A 22,238-nucleotide genomic window follows, 5' to 3' on the forward strand; every position below is an offset into this window, starting at 1 on the left:
GGGTTACCATTCCATAAACACACAGGTAATCCTTTTTTTTATATTATATTTTTAATTATTGTAAAAATTGCTATATAATATATTATATTCTTCGGGTTTGTTAATTGGTGTTCAATGTTTATTATTATTATGTATGAAGATTTAATCATTTATATAAATCAAGAAAAATCATTTTCAATGTATGCATTTAATTTCATGATTTATACTGATACCATTTGTTATTTGCATGATAAATATGGATATTTGATTTAAAATTCCTAAAACAATCAAATAATAAATTTGGGGCCAATTTAACAGTCTTCTTTCTTATATTTTTTATTATACTGAAATGCATGGATTGTGACATTTTTATACAACTTCTTATTTCTTGTTCATAAGTTTTCCAATATGGTATACACTGTAACTCCAATATAAAGCGCTCCGTTATAACGCTGAATCCAATATAACGCGGGGGGTGCTTGGATCCCATTTTTTCTCCAACCTTCCATTTGATTTCTGATTCAAATCCGTATTATGCAACTTCATGTATTTTCAGACAATTCAAAGATGGCGGCAATCACATGTTGATTGCTTTATTCAACCGTCCGTTGAACCGATTATAATCGCCTCGAGGTTAAACAACACCGACAGCTAATTGGTGTTAATCTGTTGTGTAATGTCAATAAAGGTGTGAAAAACTCGCGTGTCAGTGTTTATTACATGTATTCCTCATCAGAGCGGTTCAGTGCGATAATTTCCATAAGTTAAGTGCAAGCGGGATAGTTATACAATTAAAGAAATTCAAAACGATTGAAACATTCTTACTTTGATATGGTTGCAGTTTGACTATATTAAATGAGCGGCTGTGAAATATACTGCCCACTGTATAAAACAACTTTTTCTGTCATTTCATTATCATTCTAGTATTATGTCATTTAATCTTTCAGTTCTCGTATAAGAAATTAAATAATGCAGACGATTTAGTTACATGCTAACGCAGTGTACAGGTAATTGTTAACAGAGTGTCACTTTCATTTTCGCGCGGTATCAGAAAGTTCCCGGGATACACGTTTTTTGCATGCATATGACGCAATAAAACAATTTTTTGTTCATGAATCGTATCGCATTCAATCTAAATTTAAAGTCGCTCGTCCAATGAAAGCTCTGCCCCATAATGCACTGTACTCTTAACACTACTGAAAATGGCATTTATGCGTACGGTTGTGTTTACGAATTTCTTAAACATATATCGTCATTGATGTTCAAGATTATAATTTTTTAAGTGATGTTGCAATTTTATTGGATTATCGGATAAATGTGCACATAAGAAAAGCGGTATGTATACTGTTATCGATACGATTCGGTTTATATGCATGTATTTGCGTCAACACAGCATGGCAATATACATGACCTATATTATAGGCTATTCTATACCTGTTTTTTTTATAGCGCCCTGCAGTAAATGAGCTCAAAACTTATAACGCGGATCCGTTATAACGCTGTTTCGCGGCTTGGACCCCATTGACCGCGCTATATTGGAGTTACAGTGTAGTGTTTTCACTATACTACAAATAAAACAGTGGAAACAAGATGCTTTTGTGAAACACTATGTCCCCCATATCTTTGACCTTGAGGGATGACCTTGACCTTTCACCACTCAAAATGTGCAGCTCCATGAGATACACATGCATGCCAAATATCAAGTTGCTATCTTCAATATTGCAAAAGTTATGGCCAATGTTAAAGTTTGACGCAAACAAACAAACAGACACGGCAAAAACAATATGTCCCCCAGTATAGACTATTAATACTATGAATGTATCTCTATATCATTTTTTTTTTACATATCATGTTTGATGCCAATTGTCTGATTAGAGACATTGTACCGCTGTGGCCTGGGGCTGTCCATGATGCCAGGGGTGGCGAAATCAAATGTCCGAGTTGCCCGAGTCGTACATTTGCTTGTCTGGGCAACTTATTTTTTTCAATTAAGTTGTCCGTGGACAACAAGTTTTTTAAAAGTCGGGTCCAGGTATGCAAATGAAAAAAATACATTGTATTAAAGCCGTAATTTAAATTAAGTTTTACAAAACCGGATGTTGACATGCGATTACATTGTCAGTGCTATTTGCGGAGCAATCAAGCTAAAATACGGGCACTCTCATGCGCAGTGATCTCCTTTATTCTATAAGAGACCAGGAGCATGCCGCATTTTAAACATTCGGCCCGACTGTTAGACAGTGTACAGACTGGTTTCTTTTTTTTTACAATCAGATGGAAATAAAAAGTATCAAAGTAAGATAATCAAAACACGGTCTACCTTGTTATTTAAGACGACTTTAATGGTAAAGATGGAACTTTTTTTTTTAAATCTTCAACAACGGAGCAGAAACCCGAAGCTTTGAGCAGTCCACCTCCCAAAAAAACTAAGAAAGATTATGAAAAAAATATGATCTATTAAACGCGCCAGAACTTTTCAAGAAACTTGGCTCACAGATATTCAATGGTTACCAGTTGATGATAATCAAATTGCTACCAGTAGCGGCGCAAAGCCTCAGTCTGATGAGGTCGACATATTGAACTAGTTTAATTTGTTAAGATTACGATGTACTTATGTTCAACACATGTTTTAATAACACTACCTTTGCAAGATTAAAAGTATTAGAAAGTCGTTATATTGTTTATAATATACTGCTATAATGAATGTACTATTGAAATACAACTATAAACAAAACTAGCAAATCATACTCATTTTGGTATATTCCACATTGTTTTACATTAATCAATAAATGCGTTTATAATTTATATAAACATTAACGGACAAGTGTAGTTCAGCAACGGACAAGTTAAATTTCCTAAATGGTTGTCCGTGGACAAGTATAGTTTTTTGAGATTTCGCCACCCCTGGATGCCAGAATCTTAAGGCAAAGTGGCCTATTTCAAATCATGGAGCAGAATGTTGTCGATGACCAACATCAATATCTACTTGGGGATTCGGGATATCCGTGCAAGAGATGGCTCCTCACTCCATTTATGAATCCAGCTGATGAGCACCAGCTGATTTACAACCAGTTAGATAAATTGCATTTGTAAATTCTACAACATTGGTACAGATATTCCCTAATAAACACCATAACCAATATAAAAGCACCCCTCATGCTAAATATAAATCTTTCACTGAAATGTTTGAATAATTAATGAGCTACACAGTCAAGTCTCTACGATTTGCTTATAAGGTTAATGTGAATAAGTGGGTGTTTATTTGTAAATACTGTATTTTGATATTGTGTTTAACTTCCATTAAATGTGTTTATGCCCCCAAAGGTGGGCATATAGTGATTGCAATGTCCGTCTATAAGAAATCCTGTCACACTTTGCGTTTAGGTTTCAAAAAATGTGGAAAAACACTTTGCGTTTAGGTTTATAAAAATGTGGAAAAAGGGGGCATATGTCATTCTATGGTGACAAGCCATGTTAATGTAATACATTTCATAAAAAAAACTATTAAGTTATACAATAATGATGTGCAATTCTAAGTACTTAATACATATTAATGACTGGTGCTTTTATTGCAGGTGAATTACCCACTTGATCATGAACGTGATATAATGCTTTTGCTACAAAAGAGAAAATTACCCTTCTCGAAATAAAATACGCTTTTTAACAAAATACACTTTAAGAAGTGCATTTATTCTGCGCTTTCTCCAAAAAAGTGTATTTTTTCTGCGTCTTTCGTTTTAAAAGTACACTTAAGTGCATTAAAGTGTATTTTTCGAAATTAGAGCGCGTTTTTTCAAAATCTTTTGAATTGCCAAGTGTATTTTTTCTGTACTTTTATATGATTGAGTGCGTCTTTTCAATGGAAGTGTATTTTTAACTATATCTTTTCCAAGACAGTGTGTCTTTTCAATTTAAGCGTATTTAAGTGTATTAATAAGTGTATCTTTTCTGGGTCTGAACATATTTTATACTTTTCATACATTATATATTAGTAGTAAAAATTTTGTAGTATTTACAAAAACAACACAAATACAAGTGTTATGTATGACATTATCAAATGTTTATTGATTATTTGAAAACATCAAGAAAATAATACTATTCATAATAAATTTTTTAACAACAATGCTTAACAGCTTTAAAAAGCACAAGTTCAACTAAATCAGGCTGTGGGTCACTTATTAAAAATATTGAACGTGTCAAAAATATTATGTGGGCTTCTGGCAAGCCCACATAATATTTTTGACACTTTCAATATTTTTAATATTTAAATTATATTTTCTCAAATTTCTTATACTGATATTTAACCCAAATAAAATTAATATCTACCACATTGTCTACTAAACACATTTTTTAAAGGCAATTAAAATAATATTTATAATAGAATTATAATTTTCTAAGACCTTTCATTATTTCAAATTGAAATATTCACAAATAAATATAATATGCTAAGGGTTATGTGCATGTATTGTAATTTGTGATTTCATAAACAATAAACAGATTGTCATTTCTCAGTAATGATATTCAATTTAAGGTCACAAAGAGAAGAATTGTTATCAGTGATGTGTATTATTCCATAAATATTTTGGTGTTGAAATTTGCCTTTATCAGTAGATATATCTCAAGCTGACACAACAGATAAAAGATCAGCTCTCCCCCAATTAAATCAAATATGCATCATAAACACTAATCTCTTATCAGTGATGCAGCAATGCCTAACAAAGGGGTGCATATCATCTGCATACTTTTGATTGGTTGATAGTTTTTGTTTTGAAAACAAGCCACTTTTGATTGGTTTAGGGCACAGGAAGTAAATTTGTTTAAACAAGCAGGTGTCAGCAACTGATAATGAGCTACATTTTTAGACATGATTTAGCAAATTAAGATTTTAAATTGTACTTGTAGTGTCAAATGTCTTGAAATACTGTCAGCATGAAGTATTGTGTGATGAAAACAAAGTGTATTTACTACAATGTAGTAAATCAAAGGAGGTCCAAAGTGGCTGGATACTGAAGAACAGTTGTAACAGGTTTGTATTTTTATTTCTGCATCCCTTTTTTAATTAAGTTCATTGAATTAATTATGATCATTATCATGTTTATGTATTGTCTCTGGTATAAGGATAAGTAAATGCATTGTAATTTTAAGGAAAACTAACACCAATTGAAACAAAAATAGATAAATATACAAATTAAAAAGTGTTAATGTTGTGTACAGTGAATTATTATGGCTGTGTTTTATGGTTATTGTCATCTTAAACTTTATTTATAGCTAAGTCTGGTCTTTACTGAATGGACTTCTTTCCCTCATATTTCAATGAGAACTTTTATATTTTGATTTTAAAGGTAAAACTCTTGCCCCAAGGAAAGAATGTGCATTATCACCTGCTAAAAAAGGAAGAAACAGGGGGATACTGACTGATGTATGGACTTTAACACCAGGTTTTTACCCTTCAAGAGTTGGCCAACTAGAGTGAAGCAGGAGAGTGGGCTGTGCTTGACTAAGAAAAGCTGGATTTGTTGAGAGGTAAAACTATACAGGTTATTGCATTTAAAATGCATCACACTTCCAGCCAGTCCAGACAGCCAAATGAGACCACGCATCTTAGTTCATTTTCAAACTGTATTGTCTACAAAACGCTATTTCTTTGATGATAAGAGTTTAGTCAAATGTGATCACAGGGTTAAAAAATTGCAAAAATAAACAAACAAAAACAACAAGCAAACAAACTTGCATTGATTTAAATTTCTTATTATAATCGCAACAAGATTACCATTACAGCAATATTTCATAGTTAAGTGAAACAAAAACCTTACAATTTAACAAGTATGAAGAATGCCTCACCCTTTTGATAGTGTGTGATATCATGTTTATCTTTTGCAGATCAATACGCATTCAAGATCCTTAAGAAGAGAAGGACACAAGCAACATCAGTGGTAGATGTCACTCCAGCCCCTGCTTTTCCGGTCTCGCCTGCTGCTTTCCAGGTCCCTCCAGCTGCCAAGATCAGGTCTAGGCACTGGCTGCCATCCAGGTCCCCCTGTCGGTTGCGGTCGTGTTCTCAAATGGCTGCTGTACTGGACTACTGGTCCCACCACCATATTCGGTCAAGGTCTCTCCAAATGCTGAAGTCCAGGTTCCTCCGGCCACTGCGGTTCAGGTACCCCCAACAGCTGTGACCTAGTTCTCTGCAGCAGCTGCGATCTAAATAAATTGACCCACTGCGGAACACTGCGGTTAATCGTTTTTTCCATACAATCTTCCACAAATGCCTCATTTTATAATGAAGTGTACAATTCTTATGTTCATATTTGTTTGTGTTATAAAGATGATTTTCCTGCACATTGTGTTTTTTTCCCTTAAAACTGCATGGGGCTATTACTTTTTTTACTGAAACATATCAGCACAAAATTGTAAAAGACTTTAACATACTTTAATACAAAAAAGTGTTTAAACCCACAGGAAACCACCTTGCCAAAAACCCACAAAAACTTACTGAGCAGGTTATTGTTTGCCAAAACCTAGCGAGTGTGCGTTTCATTGTCCATATGCTTATAAATTTAATAATTAGAATGAATTATCTTTAATGTATTTTTTTTAGATATATAAACTCAAGAAACTTACATAATTTTTGCGCCACATTACAAGTTTATTTGAATTTGTGTCACTCCTAAGATTTTCCCACGGCCTCCGAATGTCTCTCTTACCCTCTGAAAGTGTTTGTGTTTAGAAATTATTTATAACGTTATTTTTAATAAATAAATCTATTTCAGACTATAAAATACTGTTCTAGCTGTTGATATGTCCCCTTTATAGTTAAAACTGAGATAACTTGTGAGTAAATAGTTGTAAATGGTTGTATATATTTCCAAGTTTGGAAAGTTATGTAGATCTCAAATGTGCTTTCATGTCCATAGTGCTTATATATTTAATAATAAGAACGAATTATCTTTGATGTCATTTTAGGTTTTTTCATATAAACTCGAAAAACTTACATAATTTGTGCGCCACATTACAAGTTTGGCAAGAAAAAATCTTTAACAATATTAAAAACCATGTGAGGAGTGAGAAAGATTTAAAAAAAACTATTTTGCTATTTGACAATTTGGTAAGCCTACATGTATGTCTTTGTCTTCCAACATATTTTATTTGCCATTGTTATTTATTGTGATATTGTTTGAAAAAATTGTATATTGACATGTTTTTTTTCAATGCATTCTTTGTATGGAACAATGTAAACCAAAAAGTATAGGGACAGGGGGAAGCAGTTGCAGAGGAAAGCGGAAAAGCTTTTAAGCACCCATAGAATGGCCTTAACTACTTGTTTATTTTAAAATGATTTATGTGAATAAATGTGTTTATTTCAAAGTTTATTTGCTGTTGTTCTCTCAGATCATATTTAAACCGGCCACTTTTCATATCCAAATGAATGTTTTTTTAATAGACATTTTCAAAGATACACTTAAGTGCACTTTATACACTAAAAATACACTTGAGCGTTTTCTTTCTTCAAAAAATACACTAGAGCGTATTTAAAAAAAAAATACACTTGAGCGTATTTTTTTCCCCAAATTTTTCAAAAAATACACTAGAGCGTATTTTTTTCAAAAAATACACAAGAGCGTATTTAAGTGTATTTTTTCATGTTTTCCTAAGTAAATTAAAACGCTTAAAATACGCTTCAAGTGTACTTTTTGGGGAACAAAAAAAAACGGTAAGCGAATTAATACACTTAAATACACTTAAGCGTATTAATTCACTTAAAAACACTAAAGTACACTTTAAAATACACACAAAAGTGCATTTATACACTCAAAAAGTGTATTATTTGAACAGAAAAATGCACTTGTTTAGTTAAATGCGCTTTAAAGCGCATGTTATTGGCACCATATTTTTTTCAGAAAAAAATACGGTGCCAATAACATGCGCTTTAATGCGCATTAAAAGCGCATTTAATGCGCATTAAATGCGCATTTAGTGCACTTTTTCGAGAAGGGTAAAGATCATACTTTAACCATTACTTTTGTATTAAAGGGCACACAAACGTACAAGATCTGTGGTTGAGCGCTCCATAGGGATTTTGAAAAGGAGATGGGCGATTCTGCACAATGAAATTAGATTGCATCCATTAAAGTCATGCAAGTGAGTTCATTATAAGAACCTGTAATCATTTTACTTTGATACACAGTGAACAGTCACTACGACAAATTTAATAGTTTAACAGAATATGTTAGTCACTGAGAGATATAGTTTTGTTCTCTACATGAAGATTAAATTTTATGTTAACACAGCTTCAAAAAAAGTATTTCTGAAATAAATATGCTTGTATGACTCTACAGCTAACTTAAAATTTTAATGTAATTTCATTTTAAGTAACATTAATGATTAATATCTTGCCCCTGTCTTGAAAAAAACGACACTCTAAACAGCACCTGAATTAATGTGACTAACATGAACAAAAAATGCATATGTTTCAAGTATTATTTATGTTATAATTACATGTTATACATATTTTAGGTTTTTATGACATTTTTATGCAACTTGTCTAACTTAATTAATATTTTTATTAACAGGGTGATTTTGTCATGTGCTGTATTGCACAACATATGCAACATGCGAAATCTGCCAATGGATCCTTTGGACATAGATGCCTTACCAGATCATCCTGAAAATTACCATGGAAATGAAGATGGCCTTCGTTACAGGAATGTAGTAGCAAATACATTTTTTTAGATCATAGGTGTCGTGATCTGAAAAAACTAGGCATAATGCATGTGCGTAAAGTGTCATCCAAGATTAGCCCAGATATTGCAGTCCACACAGAATAATCAGGGACTACACTTTACGCCTAAATTGGATTTTTGCTAAGAAGAGACTTCATTTAAAAGAAAAATGTAAAAGCGAGTGTGTGGACTGCACAGGCTTATCTGGGACGTCACTTGACCCACATGCATTATGCCCAGTTTTCTCAGAACGCAACTCATATTCACATTGAATAAGTCATGTTTTCAGACCTGTTAATTCAAATGACTTGCATTTTTAATTGAAACAACTATTTAAGCTTTTAGAACATTTTAAACTTACTAAAGTTACTGTATACAATTTTTCCAAAAATCACAAGAAATACACAATGAAGATGAATTTCATGTAACTGTTTAATATAACTAAACTATATCTTCATAACAAAATAATAACAAATAACATAATAATCTATTCCTCATCAAATCGCGCCAACTGGGCCTCAAACAATTGTATTTGAAGCTCCAGCTTCCTCTTCTTCAAGGCATTAAGTTCATGTAGACTGCAATGACTGCAACTAAATGGATATTAAAAACATGGTATAATTATTTAATTTTTATTTAATTTTCAAAAACAGTAAATATTTTAACGGCTTCTTTTTTGTATAATGAAAAATGGTAAATAATGATGACACTTAAGGTTCAGTCGAATGATAACACTTTAGGTTCAGTCATCCATATTATGCACATGTTTCTGTTATCTAGATGCTTGTATAGAATAATTTATTATATTTTAAAATACATAACATACATACCATGATGGTGAAGGTTTGTCTGGAGGAGAAATAGTTGCGCTTCTATAGCCATTCTCAGCCATCGATGGTGTATATCTGGAATAAGTGCATCATGTCTAAAGTCAGATGTATTTACCATTACAATTTTTGATATTCAAGATATGTTGGTATTATATTAACATGTAAATAATGCCTTCGTCTGATGGCCAGTGTTTTTTTTGCAAATGATATGCATGTGCATGTATATATATATATATATATAAAATTTCTGTTTATGAAATTGCATGTAAGTTAATTGCAATAATAATGTTTTCATAATTAATGCCTCACCTTCTTTTCGGATTAAAGGAAACTGATTTTGACATCGCAGCACTAAAATTAAATAATATTAAATATCAATTATAGACCTATTCGAAATGTAATTTCACTTTGAAACATGTACAAAAATCATTGGTGCATTATTTCATTTTGTATGGCCCCGGATCGATAGATCGGGGATACAATGTATATTGTTTTTGTCCTGTCTGTCTGTCATTCTGTCCCAAAACTTTAACCTTGGGTAAAATTTGATAACTTTTGCAATATTGAACATAGCAGCTTAATATTTATCATGCATGTGTATCTCATGGAGCTGCGCATTTTGAGTGGTGATCCTTGCAAGGACCATATTAATTTGTCAGAATCATTCAGCAATGTTCAAAGTAATATAATTCAACATAAACTTGTTTAATTATTTGAATATTGACTTTTCACCATTCAAAATGAGCAGCTCCATGAGATACACATGCATGGTAAATCATGGGGGCATTGTGTTTCTGACAAACACATATCTTGATTAATTGTGTTATAAGTTCAAGCTATCATCAATTGTGTATTTTAATGATTACCTTGAAGTACACATGGTCATGTTGATTTCAGCATCTTGCTGGTCATCATCACTGTAAGCATATTGACAATATGTTTTTTTTTTTAAATCAACATCATTTGTTTCAATAATTCAAATTTGTTGTTACATTTTAATTGTTTATTTATGCAATTGTTACTTGTATATGAATTGTCAAAATATTGTGTTTAACATGCACGTTCATTACTTTACCTGTTGACATGTTTAGATAAGAGATACTCTTATTTATAAATTGAAGTGTATTGGTTGTCTTAATAGTTCCATTTATTAAGTAATTACATCATTTGTGGTTATGCATATATGTTGAAAGAGTCGCTGTCATGATTTATTTATTTTAAATAAATGAATTTAAAAACAAAACAAATAAATTGTTCAAACACAAGACAACATTACTAATTTTGTTATTAACACTTGTATTTATATTAAGCAAATATCATTTATATACTTTATTTACACAAAATTATTATAGCATTATTTTAAGGCTAACATCAAAGCAATTCAATTATGGTATGCTACATTTACAATATGTCAATACGTCACTGAAAGAACTTATTGTAAGAGTAAATGTTCTAATTTTTGTATGCATTTTAATGTTACTTTAAACAAATTACCGCATATCAGTCAATTGCAAAATAGAGGTGTCTAGGCTGCTGGGTCCAATACCCATTATGTCAACTCCCTCTTTTCCAATTACGTTCATCACAGCCTCAGTGAGGATTGTGCATTTTGAATTAAACGGAGGACTGCCTGTAATATTTTGAGTATTATACAATAATATGCACTCAACAAAACATAATAAAAAGCAAAACATAAACAGTACTAAGTGATACTTTGACAGGTGCACCATCAGGAGAGAACGTTTAATATAGCCTGTGATCCAATAACAAAAATAAACAGCAAAATAAGTTGATTGTTATTATAATTAAAATTTAACAGTTCTAGTAAGCTTTTTTTTTCAATTATGGTCACAAAGAAATGACTATATAATATTATTTATTGCCATTTTACAAAAAATATTGTTTTGACAAACTGCATTAATAAGTTATGTTTATAGAAAGTAATATTCAAATAATTAAACAAGTTTATGTTGAATAATATTACTTTGAACATTGCTGAATGATTCTGACAAATTAACCCGTTTACGCCTAGTGGAGTCTCCCATCCTTCTAAATTGGATCAATTTATTTCCAAAATTAGGGATGTCTAGTATATTTATTTCTATATTTAAAATATTTCTTACATAAATTCATTTAAGCAAACAGCCCAGACCCTGATGAGACGCCACATCATGCGGTGTCTCATCTGGGTCTACGCTGTTTGCCAAGGCCTTTTTTCTAGACGCTAGGCATAAATGGGTTAATATGGTCCTTGCAAATTGTATAGTTTCCATGTTATGCTTGTAATGTTGTTTTATATAAATTATTTAACAAATACATCAACTTCCACAACAATAAATAAAGTTGTTCCTTTTATACTTGGTAAAAGAAAACAGCCCTAGTTAAAGTTTCATACCAGTCAATGTCAGCATACGCTGATGATCCTGGTAGATGCCTCTTTGTGTAGATGTGAGGTTCTCCCATTTTTTTTCGAGGTCACTCCCTTTTCTGTGGGGCCCTGTACTATTGGCGTTAAATGTAGTCTCCACATTTGACCACATTTCCTTTTTTACAGAGCTAGAAATTTCTGAATAAAAGACAACACAGAACTTTAAATATATACTTTGTAGTGGGCTTTCTCTGATTTCAATGTCATGTTAACCCTTTCAGTGCGGGAACCGAATTTTGAAGGCCCGTGCAACCAGTTTGGATCCAGATGAGACGCCACAGAACGTGGCGTCTCATCAGGATCCAAACTGTTTGCTATTCTGAAAGTATTCTTTGAAAAAAATCGAAGAAAATGCTAATTTTTGAAATTTAGCAGACGACAAATTTCCCAGCATGCAAAGGGTTAATGTTCACTTTATACTGGGTTTTTATGTTTAATTTGAGGATATATTTCATTCTTTTTTCCAGTATTATATCCACTTTGATAAGATGCTTATCCTAATCAATAATATCATCAAAAAATTATTTAAATTTAATTTAAGTATTGCCTTTAATATGGGATACATAACAACATATTGTGTCAACACAATAAAAAACAATTGCTGTTGTTGTGAAACACAATGCCACCTACTGCGCCACTTAAAGCAATAAATGTGACCTTAGACATTATGTGATTACATTGACCTTTCACTACTCAAAATGTACAGCTTCTCGAGATATACATGCATGCCAAAATATCAAGTTGCTATTGTCAATATCGCAAAAGTTATGACCAAGGTTAAAGTTGTGGGACAGAATGACAGATAGACAGGCAAACATTTTGAAAAAACAATATACCCCCGATCATTCAATCCGGGGGTATAAAAATCAAATTAGATACATGGTAATATACTTTATTTTGTGAAACGCATTGCAAGCAAACATTCTAATTGTTAGTTATTGTGCACTCAATGATATTAAAACAATTGTATCAAATGCAATTAGACATTGATAATATTAATGAACTTTCATAAATTGAATAACAACAATGGCTTAATAGTTAATACATAAACGTCAATACAGCCATTTGTCTTCCCCAATTAGGAAAAGTACCTTACCCATTTGGAGAAATTAGTGCGAAAAATCCTGAAATTGGGAAATTTCGCTTCATGAAATCTTCCAATTGGGAATGATAGGGTTTTTTAATTGCTCAATGGTATCAAAAGCAAAGTAATAATTTTATTTGTTAACTTGCAGATAATGCTCTTTTATGGAACAAAATTGATGGCATTTGCCTTCCTTTTGGGAAATTTTCAGACAGCAATTGTAGTTTTTCTTCATTTGGGAAAGTATACCTTTTACGGGTACATTATAAAGCAGGGGAATAATCGCTGCCATAAAATACTTAATTATGTTCATACTTTAAAAGGCAGTCATAAAAAATATCTGCAATTAAAGTGTTTGGATGTTAAGGAATAAACTTTTCGAAAGTAATTAATATACCGGTACGATAAAAAATTATAATAACACTTACGGCTGGTAAACCTATGTCTGTCCAGTTTATGCCTGGACATACCGAAGTTCATGTACTCTTCACCCATCAAATGAGCGAGGAGGGTGTTTTCTTGTAATGTAAAGTTGGGCGCTCGTTGTTTCGCCATTTTTTTCCAACTATCGTCTGCATTCACTTCCGTGTTTTTTCCAAATTTGTGTACATGTTTGTTGTTGATTAAGAGATTGACGACAACAGCATAAAATCGATACAGATATTTTGTGACAGCTGTTTCGACAGATGCCGGAAGCGTAAACCTCTTACATTATGCACTTTTTATATTATTTATTCATCATCTACACGTAATATTAAGATTTTTCTTATCAACACATTTGTGCGCTAATAACATTCCGCCATTTTGCGAGCACTTTTCAACGTCATGTTCTAAATATAGTAATATTTTTGGCTTGACGATTCCAGTTATAGAATTATTTTTAAACGAAAACGCATTTATTTTTCCTAAGTATTTAAGGACAAATCTTACCTTAGGTTCTACCTAAGAGACTTACTTAGTAAGAAAGTTAAGGAAATTTTTGCCTTAGGTAAATTCTTAGATAATTAAGGAAATTTTAGCCTTAATACTTAGGTGGTTGGTGAATACGGGCCCTGAGCTTAGCAGTTGCTGTAACATTGAGAAAGCCGATAGTCTTTTGAACTTGCCAAAAAAGTATCTGTACCACACCAATGAGGAAAATTAGCGTAATATTATCAAACATCGGGAAAATTCTATCTTTTAATTTGAGAATTATATGTCTTTTTAATTGCATGGAACTTCATTGCACAAATCCAATCAAAATATATTCTTTGACATGCGTTTTTGTTGAAATGTTCAGTTTCAGTGCTCATTTTATTAGTCCACTTGCATATAAGGAAGTGCCTATTACGTGTACTTTATAAAGATGGAAAAGTTTTTTTCACACATACACCTTGGAGTAAAAATTATGTTTCAGGCCATTTGCCCTTAATTACCATCATATTACAATACTAGTTTGCCTGTACTTTGATAAATCTATATTTTCACAGTTACCAATAACAAAACAATATTTTGTCCAAGTTATTTAAAACATTAACTGTGTTTGATATGATATTTTGTGAACAAAATACGACTCAAAATTTTTAATTTTGTGAAAAAATGAGTAACCAACTCTTTAAAAATGGCAAACTATGTTAAATTGGGAAGTTTTGAGCTACTATTAGAATTGCTCAATATGTATGTTAAATTTGCATTTATATGTACACCGATGTTTTAATTACCAGTTTTTAATCATAGTGGTTTTTATACCATATTTGTTCTAATCAGAATTTACAAATACCAACAGACTGGAAGCAGACTAAACTTGAGCCATATTCTGGACAACTGGGCTTAATGAATATGTATAGTACCACATTAGCCTGTGAAGTCCACACAGGCTAACTTGAGACGACACTTTCCACCAAGACATGATTTTTGTTTAGAAATAATTTCTTTAAAGCGAAAATTTCCTCAAAAATGGAAAGCATTATCCCTGATAATTCAGAGTGCGCACTGCACAGGCTAATCTGTGGATGGTACATAACAAGCATTAAGCACCCTTTTCCCATAACAAGGCTCACCTGGTATCATCTTGTACAACTCTGTAACAGACTGTAGGGGGATTTACTTTGAGCCTCAGACCGAGAAAACAGGGCTTTATAAATTGTGCACAAAGTGTCTGCCCAAATAAGCCTACCGTAGGTTTCCACGTATAGCGCGCAGTGTTTTACCTCCAAAATTCAAATTAAAAAGCTGGTGCGCGCTATACATTGATACAACGCCATCCTGGCTGCTAGATTGGTAAAAAATATGTTGTGTAATCGTAAATAATCAAAATAGCTGCCATGTTTTTTTCCAGAAAACTACCACCCTATAATCGTACAGACTGAGGGGCCATTGTCGAAACAACTGGTAGATATGAATGCGGTAGAAGAAGTTTTGGTAAAAAATAAATATGTTTGAATAAACTTGCGGACATTTCTTTGTTTGTGTTTACACTTCTTAATTGATGAATTCCGATTGGGATTGTTGTCGACATTCCGGAGAGCAGGCAAGGGTAGGTGCGAACGAGGTCTTTTTTGCATGTACGGTAGGTGTGAAAGGGGGTCATTTTTCACTTTGTAATTGGCAGATGTTATTGAGTAATATGTGCCACGACTTGTTAAGACGCTAATTGACATTTGAGACACTAATTGACACTTGAGAACGTGAAGATATATGCAAATGCATTTTGTGTGTATAAATATTGAATGTTGAACAGTGGTGTACCTCAACAACTGTATCCCCGTCTCCCATGCCACATTCAAATTTACCGGTAATGCCCATGCTTTCCCCGAGGAAAAATCACACAATGTACACTATTCTTATTTTCTCACGTTTTCACGAAATGCACGTGGACTGTTAATCTTTTGCTAGAAAATTACAGATTGTAAAAAAAAGTATAGTGCTATGCAACCCATGCTCCTAATCATAATGACGCTTCCTATTTTGAATGCTTAATTAAGCTTTCCAATGCCCCTGATTATTGGATATTGTGCAATAGTAAAATGGCGGCCATTTTCAGTCCGATTAGGTGGTTTTATTGTCTTTAAATATTTTTTTCTCCATTTTTGCATTTAAAAAACAGGCTGCGCGCTATACACGGGTGCGCGCTATACGTGGAAACCTACGGTAACAACTTAAAATGAAAGACTACATAATTTTTAATTTGATACTCGGCAACTTTAACTGTAAAACAATACAACTTTTAACATGACACTGAACAACTTAAAATATGAGACTGTACATATTTAAATGTGCACAACTTATTACGCGAGACTTAACAACTTGCAATAGACAATACAACAAGTCATAAGACACAATACTGTAAGTATATGAGTACTTGATCACACACGTTTTGCCTATGGATTAGACAGAAATGCAAAAACAGATGAAAGTCTATGGTGAATTAAGTATATGATATTCTGTCTTGCTACCAGGGGCCATTATACTAGTAATAATAGCCTATTCTGGTTAAATTTTTTATATGTATGTGATATTGAATCGATACTAGTTGATGTCTACATTTTATGCAATTGTTTTTGTAAGACAGACCTTAGATGTAAAGTTTAGTCACTGGCGTTAAAAGTGTGTGCATAAGGATATAAAAGCAGTATAGTGATATTGTCTTTGCAAACATCTGGTTTCTAATTTAAATAAAAATCATAATCAGTTATACGTGAACACAAATACTTAACAATTTATAATTTTTGATTTGTATTTTGATTGTACTAAGTTTCAACTTATACAGCTTAATAAGGCAAGTAACTCATTGTTGCAACCTATCAAACACTTTTTTTGGCAAATAATGCATTGTAAATTTTAACCAGTAAATATTTATAAAACAAGGGCTGTTTGTAAAACATGCATGCCCCACATATGGGCTCTCCGTTGGAGTGACAGCCATTGTGTGAATATGTTTTTTGTCACTGTGCCCTTGACCTTTGACCTAGTGACCTGAAAATCAATATGGGTCATCTGCCAGTCATGAATAGTGTACCTATGAAGTTTCATGATCCTAGGCATAAGCGTTCTTGAGTTATCATCCGGAAACCATTTTACTATTTCAGGTCACCATGATCTTGACCTTTGACCTAGTGACCTTAAAATCCATAGGGGTCATCTGCGAGTCATGATCAATCTACCTATCAAGTTTCATGATCCTAGGAATAAGCGTTCTTCAGTTATCATCTGGACACCATTTTACTATTTCGGGTCACAGTGACCTTAACCTTTGACCTAGTGACCTCAAAATTGATAGGGGTCATCTGTGAGTAATGATCAATGTACCTATGAAGTTTCATGATCCTAAGCATAAGCGTTCTTGAGTTATCATCTGGAAAGCATTTTACTATTTCAGGTCACCATGACCTTGACCTTTGACCTAGTGACCTGAAAATCAATAGGGGTCATCTGCAAGTCATGATCAATGTACCTATCAAGTTTCATGATCCTAGGCATAAGCGTTCTTGAGTTATTATCCGGAAACCATTTAACTATTTCGGGTCACTGTGACCTTGACCTTTGATATAGTGACCTGAAAATCAATAGGGTTCAACTGCGAGTCATGATCAATCTACCTATCAAGTTTCATGATCCTAGGCATAAGCGTTCTTGAGTTATCATCCGGAAACCATTTAACTATTTCGGGGCAATGTGACCTTGACCTTTGACCTAGTGACCTGAAAATCAATAGGGGTCATCTGCGAGTCATGATCAATCTACCTATCAAGTTTCGAGATCCTAGGACTAAGCGTTCTTGAGTTATCATCCGGAAACCATTTAACCTTTTCGGGTCACGGTGACCTTGACCTTTCACCTAGTGACCTCAAAATCAATAGGGGTCATCTGCACGTCATGATCAATGTACCTTTGAAGTTTCATGATCCTAGGCCCAAGCGTTCTTGAGTTATCATCCACAAACCACCTGGTGGATGGACCGACCGACAGACCGACCAACAGACCGACATGTGCAAAGCAATATACCCCCTCTTCTTCGAAAGGGGGCATAAAAAATTAGACTTTTTGAGGAATGGGGCTGAATTTAAGCCCAATCTTTGACAAAGTTACTAACACTGTAAGGTCTCACCTGAAGCTCAGAAGCTGAGCTGATATGCTGGCCTCGCGGATATTGTTAAGGGCCGAGTTTGAGTTCTGATTTACTTCGAGCTGAGAGTCGAAGGGTGTACTGGAGCATACAACAAAACTGGTCAGGGCTCGAAATTAACACTCGCACACTCGCAAAATGCGAGTAAAAAATACCGATTGCGAGTTAAGTTTCAAGCCACTAGTATTTTTTTGCGAGTAAATAAATGGTGAAAAGAAATGAGTAGGTATAATGCTGCTCGACGTCATGATCGCTATTTTACTTAAGTCAATTTATAGAACGCCCAAGTACCCTTATGCGTAAGAGCGCACCTTGTATGTAGACTGGTATATACAGATACGCGGATGGTATTGGTACAAAGGAATTGAAACAGTCGACTTTTCACTTTATAACCACAGACGGAAATAACACAAAATATACATAATGCAGTAGATTAAGCAAAGTTAACCGTTAGTTAGAAAAAACGGATTTTAAATCCTTCTACGAAAACAGTGAATTAATGGGAAAAATACCTTAAAATAAGACTAAAACTTGTTGTAGATGAAGATGGTCAATCAACCTGATGTGGGTCCTTATGGTCCAAGGAACTGATATCTTTGTATGGTTGCAGAAATAAAATGTGTATACATGTTAAGTACTTTTATTTTGTTTAAATAGTACTAAACTAATGTCCAAGGTTTTTGTATGTTTCCATCAAATTTGCGAGAATGCTTTTGATTTTGCGAGTTGGTATTAAAGCTGCTCGCAATTTTTTGCAAGTAGAAAAAAAAGTTAAATTCGAGCCCTGACTGGTGTCATGTTTTTTAGCATTCTTTAGTCCCAATTCAATGCAATGCCCTTTGGGCTCGGAGTACATAACCGGACGTGTTTACTTTTAGCAACTTGTTTTCAATAATGGGGGGAATTTGCGTCTGTGGTGCACCACATGAATATATTGTGCGCTGAGGACAGTCTGTAACGCTACTACTGTCCTAACTATCTACAGCAGATATACTTCTGAATGAATCATTTCAATTGTTCCTTTTTTTCTCTCGTTCCTTGCTGAATATATAGCTGTCTTATAAAGAATTAAACAAATTATTCAACGTTTAATTCTTCGTGAGATTCTTCGTGATGTCCACAGCGAGAACTAACTGTTAGCGTTAACTGTTAGCGTTACCATAAGTGCTGCTATATCGTCTCGCTTCGGTAACACTCATCCCACTCTGGCACTAGAGCTAAACAAAACTACTCGGGCTTGCTTGGGGAAATCTCGACACGGATATTTCGGTTGTTCATAACAGCGCGTGAAAACTTGACGTGCTGAGGATTTATTGCACAGACTTGTGTAACGATGCTGACCGTTTGAGGCCGGAGGTCCAGTGGGAGCAGCTAGGGATCAGGGGAGGGAAAGGATGGTTCTGTATTGGGCTCCTGCAGGCCAGACTGGTGCTGTTGCTTGGCCAACTCGATATTAATGCTGGTGCTCTCCTGAAAACAACAACACTAGATTGGAGGATATGAACTTGTAACACATTTTTATAATACAATGCATAATACACTACATATATGCCTCTTGATTGGATGTGAAGGTTTTCAACAGCAAAACATAATTATCTGAATTTCTAATTTGGCATTTCATTGGTGCCTTGTCCTAAATAGCAATTAATGAAAATTAATGCAATTAAACCATTTCGTATTAAAACATTAAAAGTGTTGGCTAATGCTTTAATAACCTGTAAATTCATAATAATTATTCTTACTTAACTTTCAGTGTAATTTTATAAGCCAAATTGCCGCTCATCAATATTAGAAGCTTTCGTCCCAGATTAGCATGTGAAATCCACATAAGCAAATCATGGAGGACACTGTCTGACCATACTGGATGTTCACAAAAGAAGATACTTATTTTCAACAAAACATACCTTTAAAGAGGTAATTGTTGTCCCTAAGTAGCCTGTGCGGATTGCACAGGCTAATCTGGGACTACAATCTAAGCACATGCATTAAGCCCTATTATTTCACAGCGTGGCTCATGTCTTAAGCCAGTTTTTTCCTGCATAACAACAAAAAAGAATGGAAAATCATCTTGTTAAAAGTAACAAGGGACAAAATTGTCACAAAACCAGGTTTTCATTGTGAAAAAAAAATCTGATAAAGGGAGAAAACTCAAACTGAACTTTTGAAATGACCAAAAAAAATTAACCCCCTTTGTAAGTTTTTTTTTTTTTTTTAAATCTATTTTTAGTCGTGGCGACCTTGACATTGGAGATATTGACGTGATTCTTTCGTGGGACACACCGTCCCATGATGGTGAACAAATGTGCCAAATGATTTTAAAATCTCACAATGAATGACATAGTTATGGCCAGGACAAGCTCATTTATGGCCATTTTTGACCTTTGAACTCAAAGTGTGACCTTGACCTTGGAGATATCGACGTAATTATTTCGCGCGACACACCGTCCAATGATGGTGAACAAATGTGCCAAATGATTTTAAAATCTGACGATGAACGACATAGTTATGGCTCGGACAAGCTCATTTATGGCCATTTTTGACCTTTGAACTCAAAGTGTGACCTTGACCTTGGAGATATCGACGTAATTATTTCGCGCGACACACCGTCCAATGATGGTGAACAAATGTGCCAAATGATTTTAAAATCTGACAATGAACGACATAGTTATGGCCCGGACAAGCTTATTCCGCCAGCCCGCCAGCCAGCCAGCCAGCCAGCCAGCCCGCCAGCCAGCCCGCCAGCCAGCCCGCCCGCATTCGCCAATCTAATAACCAGTTTTTTCCTTCGGAAAACCTGGTTAATAAATGGTTTATTGTTCTCATAATCATAAACGGTTAACTTTTACAATTCATTCACAGAGGATTTACTGTTGATACAAGTTTCAACAAGCAAATTCGTTGAATTGATATCCCCTGCCAATATGCTTCTGGACACAAAAGTGTTATATTTATCACTCAAAAAAGCATTTTTCCAAGATACAAAGTGCCATAACTCTGTTATAAACAGATGGTGTACAACGCCGTTTGGCGTGCATCATTCTCTTATCAATACTCGATCATACCAAGTTTCAATGCAATCCGCTTAAGCACTTTCATGATATGGCTCCGAACGAATGGACGGACGGAAAGACAGACGGACAGACAACGCCAAAACAATATCTATCCACCTATGGCGGAGGATAATAATAAATGGGAGGCAACAACTTCATATTAATGTATTCCCAAAGTTACAAAAACACACACACCATTTTTACCATGCCTTTACAGGTCTTTGGTGTTAAACTCTGTTTAAATTCACACTAGACAACAGTTCCAAAATAAACCATCATGTCATAAAAGTTGTAAGATATATTACAAATTAGTAAAATATGAAACAATTTAATGGCAACAACTCACTGCTGGTACATATTGACAGTTCTCTCCCTTGTTAGTGTAAGCTAAATTAATTAAAGGCCACAATATACTAAATGATTCCCCTATATAATTCAATGTAAAAGCGTCAACTTAAAGAGAAAATTAATGCAACATTTTGAACATAGAGACCACCATAACCAAACTTTTACTGAAAGTTCATTCTAAGTTGAATCAATTTAAGCAATAAAAAAGATATGTCATGTTAAAACCAAACATTAACTTTACTCAAATCAAACTCTACTTCTTTTGCGCCTTAAATTTTGCGGCCATTTTCTAGTGCAATGTAACTGTTTTCAGGTCAAACTTGTACTTTAGTCTCTAACTTTATCATATGTCAGGGATTAAATACTGAGCACCTTTTCTTTCCCTTCCAATATATCCAAGAGATAAAGCCAGAACACCAGTCTAAAGTGTAAAACATGGCTTCGAGTAAAATATGATTTTTTTAGTCAGTACAGCCCTACATGAAACAATTATTTAGGATAATGTAACCTATAAAACAACCTGAACTGTTTAAAACGCAAAAAATATGCACTTCCTTATCATTTTTCATCTATCCTCAATGTGCATGCCAAACTTCAGATTGATCCTTTACCTAGAAATGTTTGAACAATGAAAATTATTATAATAATGCCTGATAAGACATATGGCTTCCATTGTCGGTGCTTAAATTTATAAA

The 22,238-nt window shown here is 33.8% G+C and overlaps 2 protein-coding genes and 1 long non-coding RNA gene across 11 annotated transcripts in view; 1 reads left to right on the forward strand and 2 right to left on the reverse strand.

Moving 5' to 3' along the window:
• Positions 1-22,238, reverse strand: part of LOC127864385 (uncharacterized) — a 186,464-nt gene that overhangs the window by 140,088 nt on the left and 24,138 nt on the right. Inside the window, exon 1 of one of the 9 annotated variants that reach the window (XR_008041840.1) lies at positions 18,128-18,146. The exons of 7 other annotated variants lie outside the window; for them this stretch is intronic. The gene's annotated coding sequence lies outside the window, so the exon portion shown is untranslated. Of the gene's footprint in view, positions 1-17,908; positions 17,929-18,127; positions 18,147-22,238 lie in introns of those variants that run through there. One more of the 9 variants, XR_008041839.1, reaches the window with a different exon arrangement.
• Positions 4,482-7,347, forward strand: LOC127864397 (uncharacterized). Its single transcript, XR_008041854.1, has 3 exons — positions 4,482-5,005; positions 5,322-5,502; positions 5,860-7,347. It is a non-coding gene; the product is annotated as an uncharacterized LOC127864397 (long non-coding RNA).
• LOC127864392 (uncharacterized) lies at positions 9,137-13,728 on the reverse strand. Its single transcript, XM_052404051.1, has 7 exons — positions 13,470-13,728; positions 11,925-12,095; positions 11,024-11,159; positions 10,396-10,446; positions 9,839-9,880; positions 9,530-9,604; positions 9,137-9,292 (listed from the first exon to the last, which is right to left on the reverse strand). Exons 1-7 carry the CDS (start codon positions 13,594-13,596, stop codon positions 9,187-9,189), a joined length of 708 nt encoding a protein of 235 aa, XP_052260011.1. The 5' UTR covers positions 13,597-13,728; the 3' UTR covers positions 9,137-9,186.

The sequence above is a fragment of the Dreissena polymorpha genome, chromosome 1 (assembly GCF_020536995.1).
Source record: "Dreissena polymorpha isolate Duluth1 chromosome 1, UMN_Dpol_1.0, whole genome shotgun sequence".
NCBI classification, from domain to species: domain Eukaryota; kingdom Metazoa; phylum Mollusca; class Bivalvia; order Myida; family Dreissenidae; genus Dreissena; species Dreissena polymorpha.

Bases quoted from the DNA above. Each gene is read 5' to 3' on its own strand.
- LOC127864392 (XM_052404051.1), bottom strand. From the start codon at position 13,596: ATGGCGAAACAACGAGCGCCCAACTTTACATTACAAGAAAACACCCTC. The intron at 12,096-13,469 runs GTAAGTGTTATT...TCTTTTATTCAG, and splicing joins CAGACATAGGTTTACCAGCC to AAATTTCTAGCTCTGTAAAA. The intron at 9,881-10,395 runs GTAATCATTAAA...ATTTAATTTTAG, and splicing joins ATGACCATGTGTACTTCAAG to TGCTGCGATGTCAAAATCAG.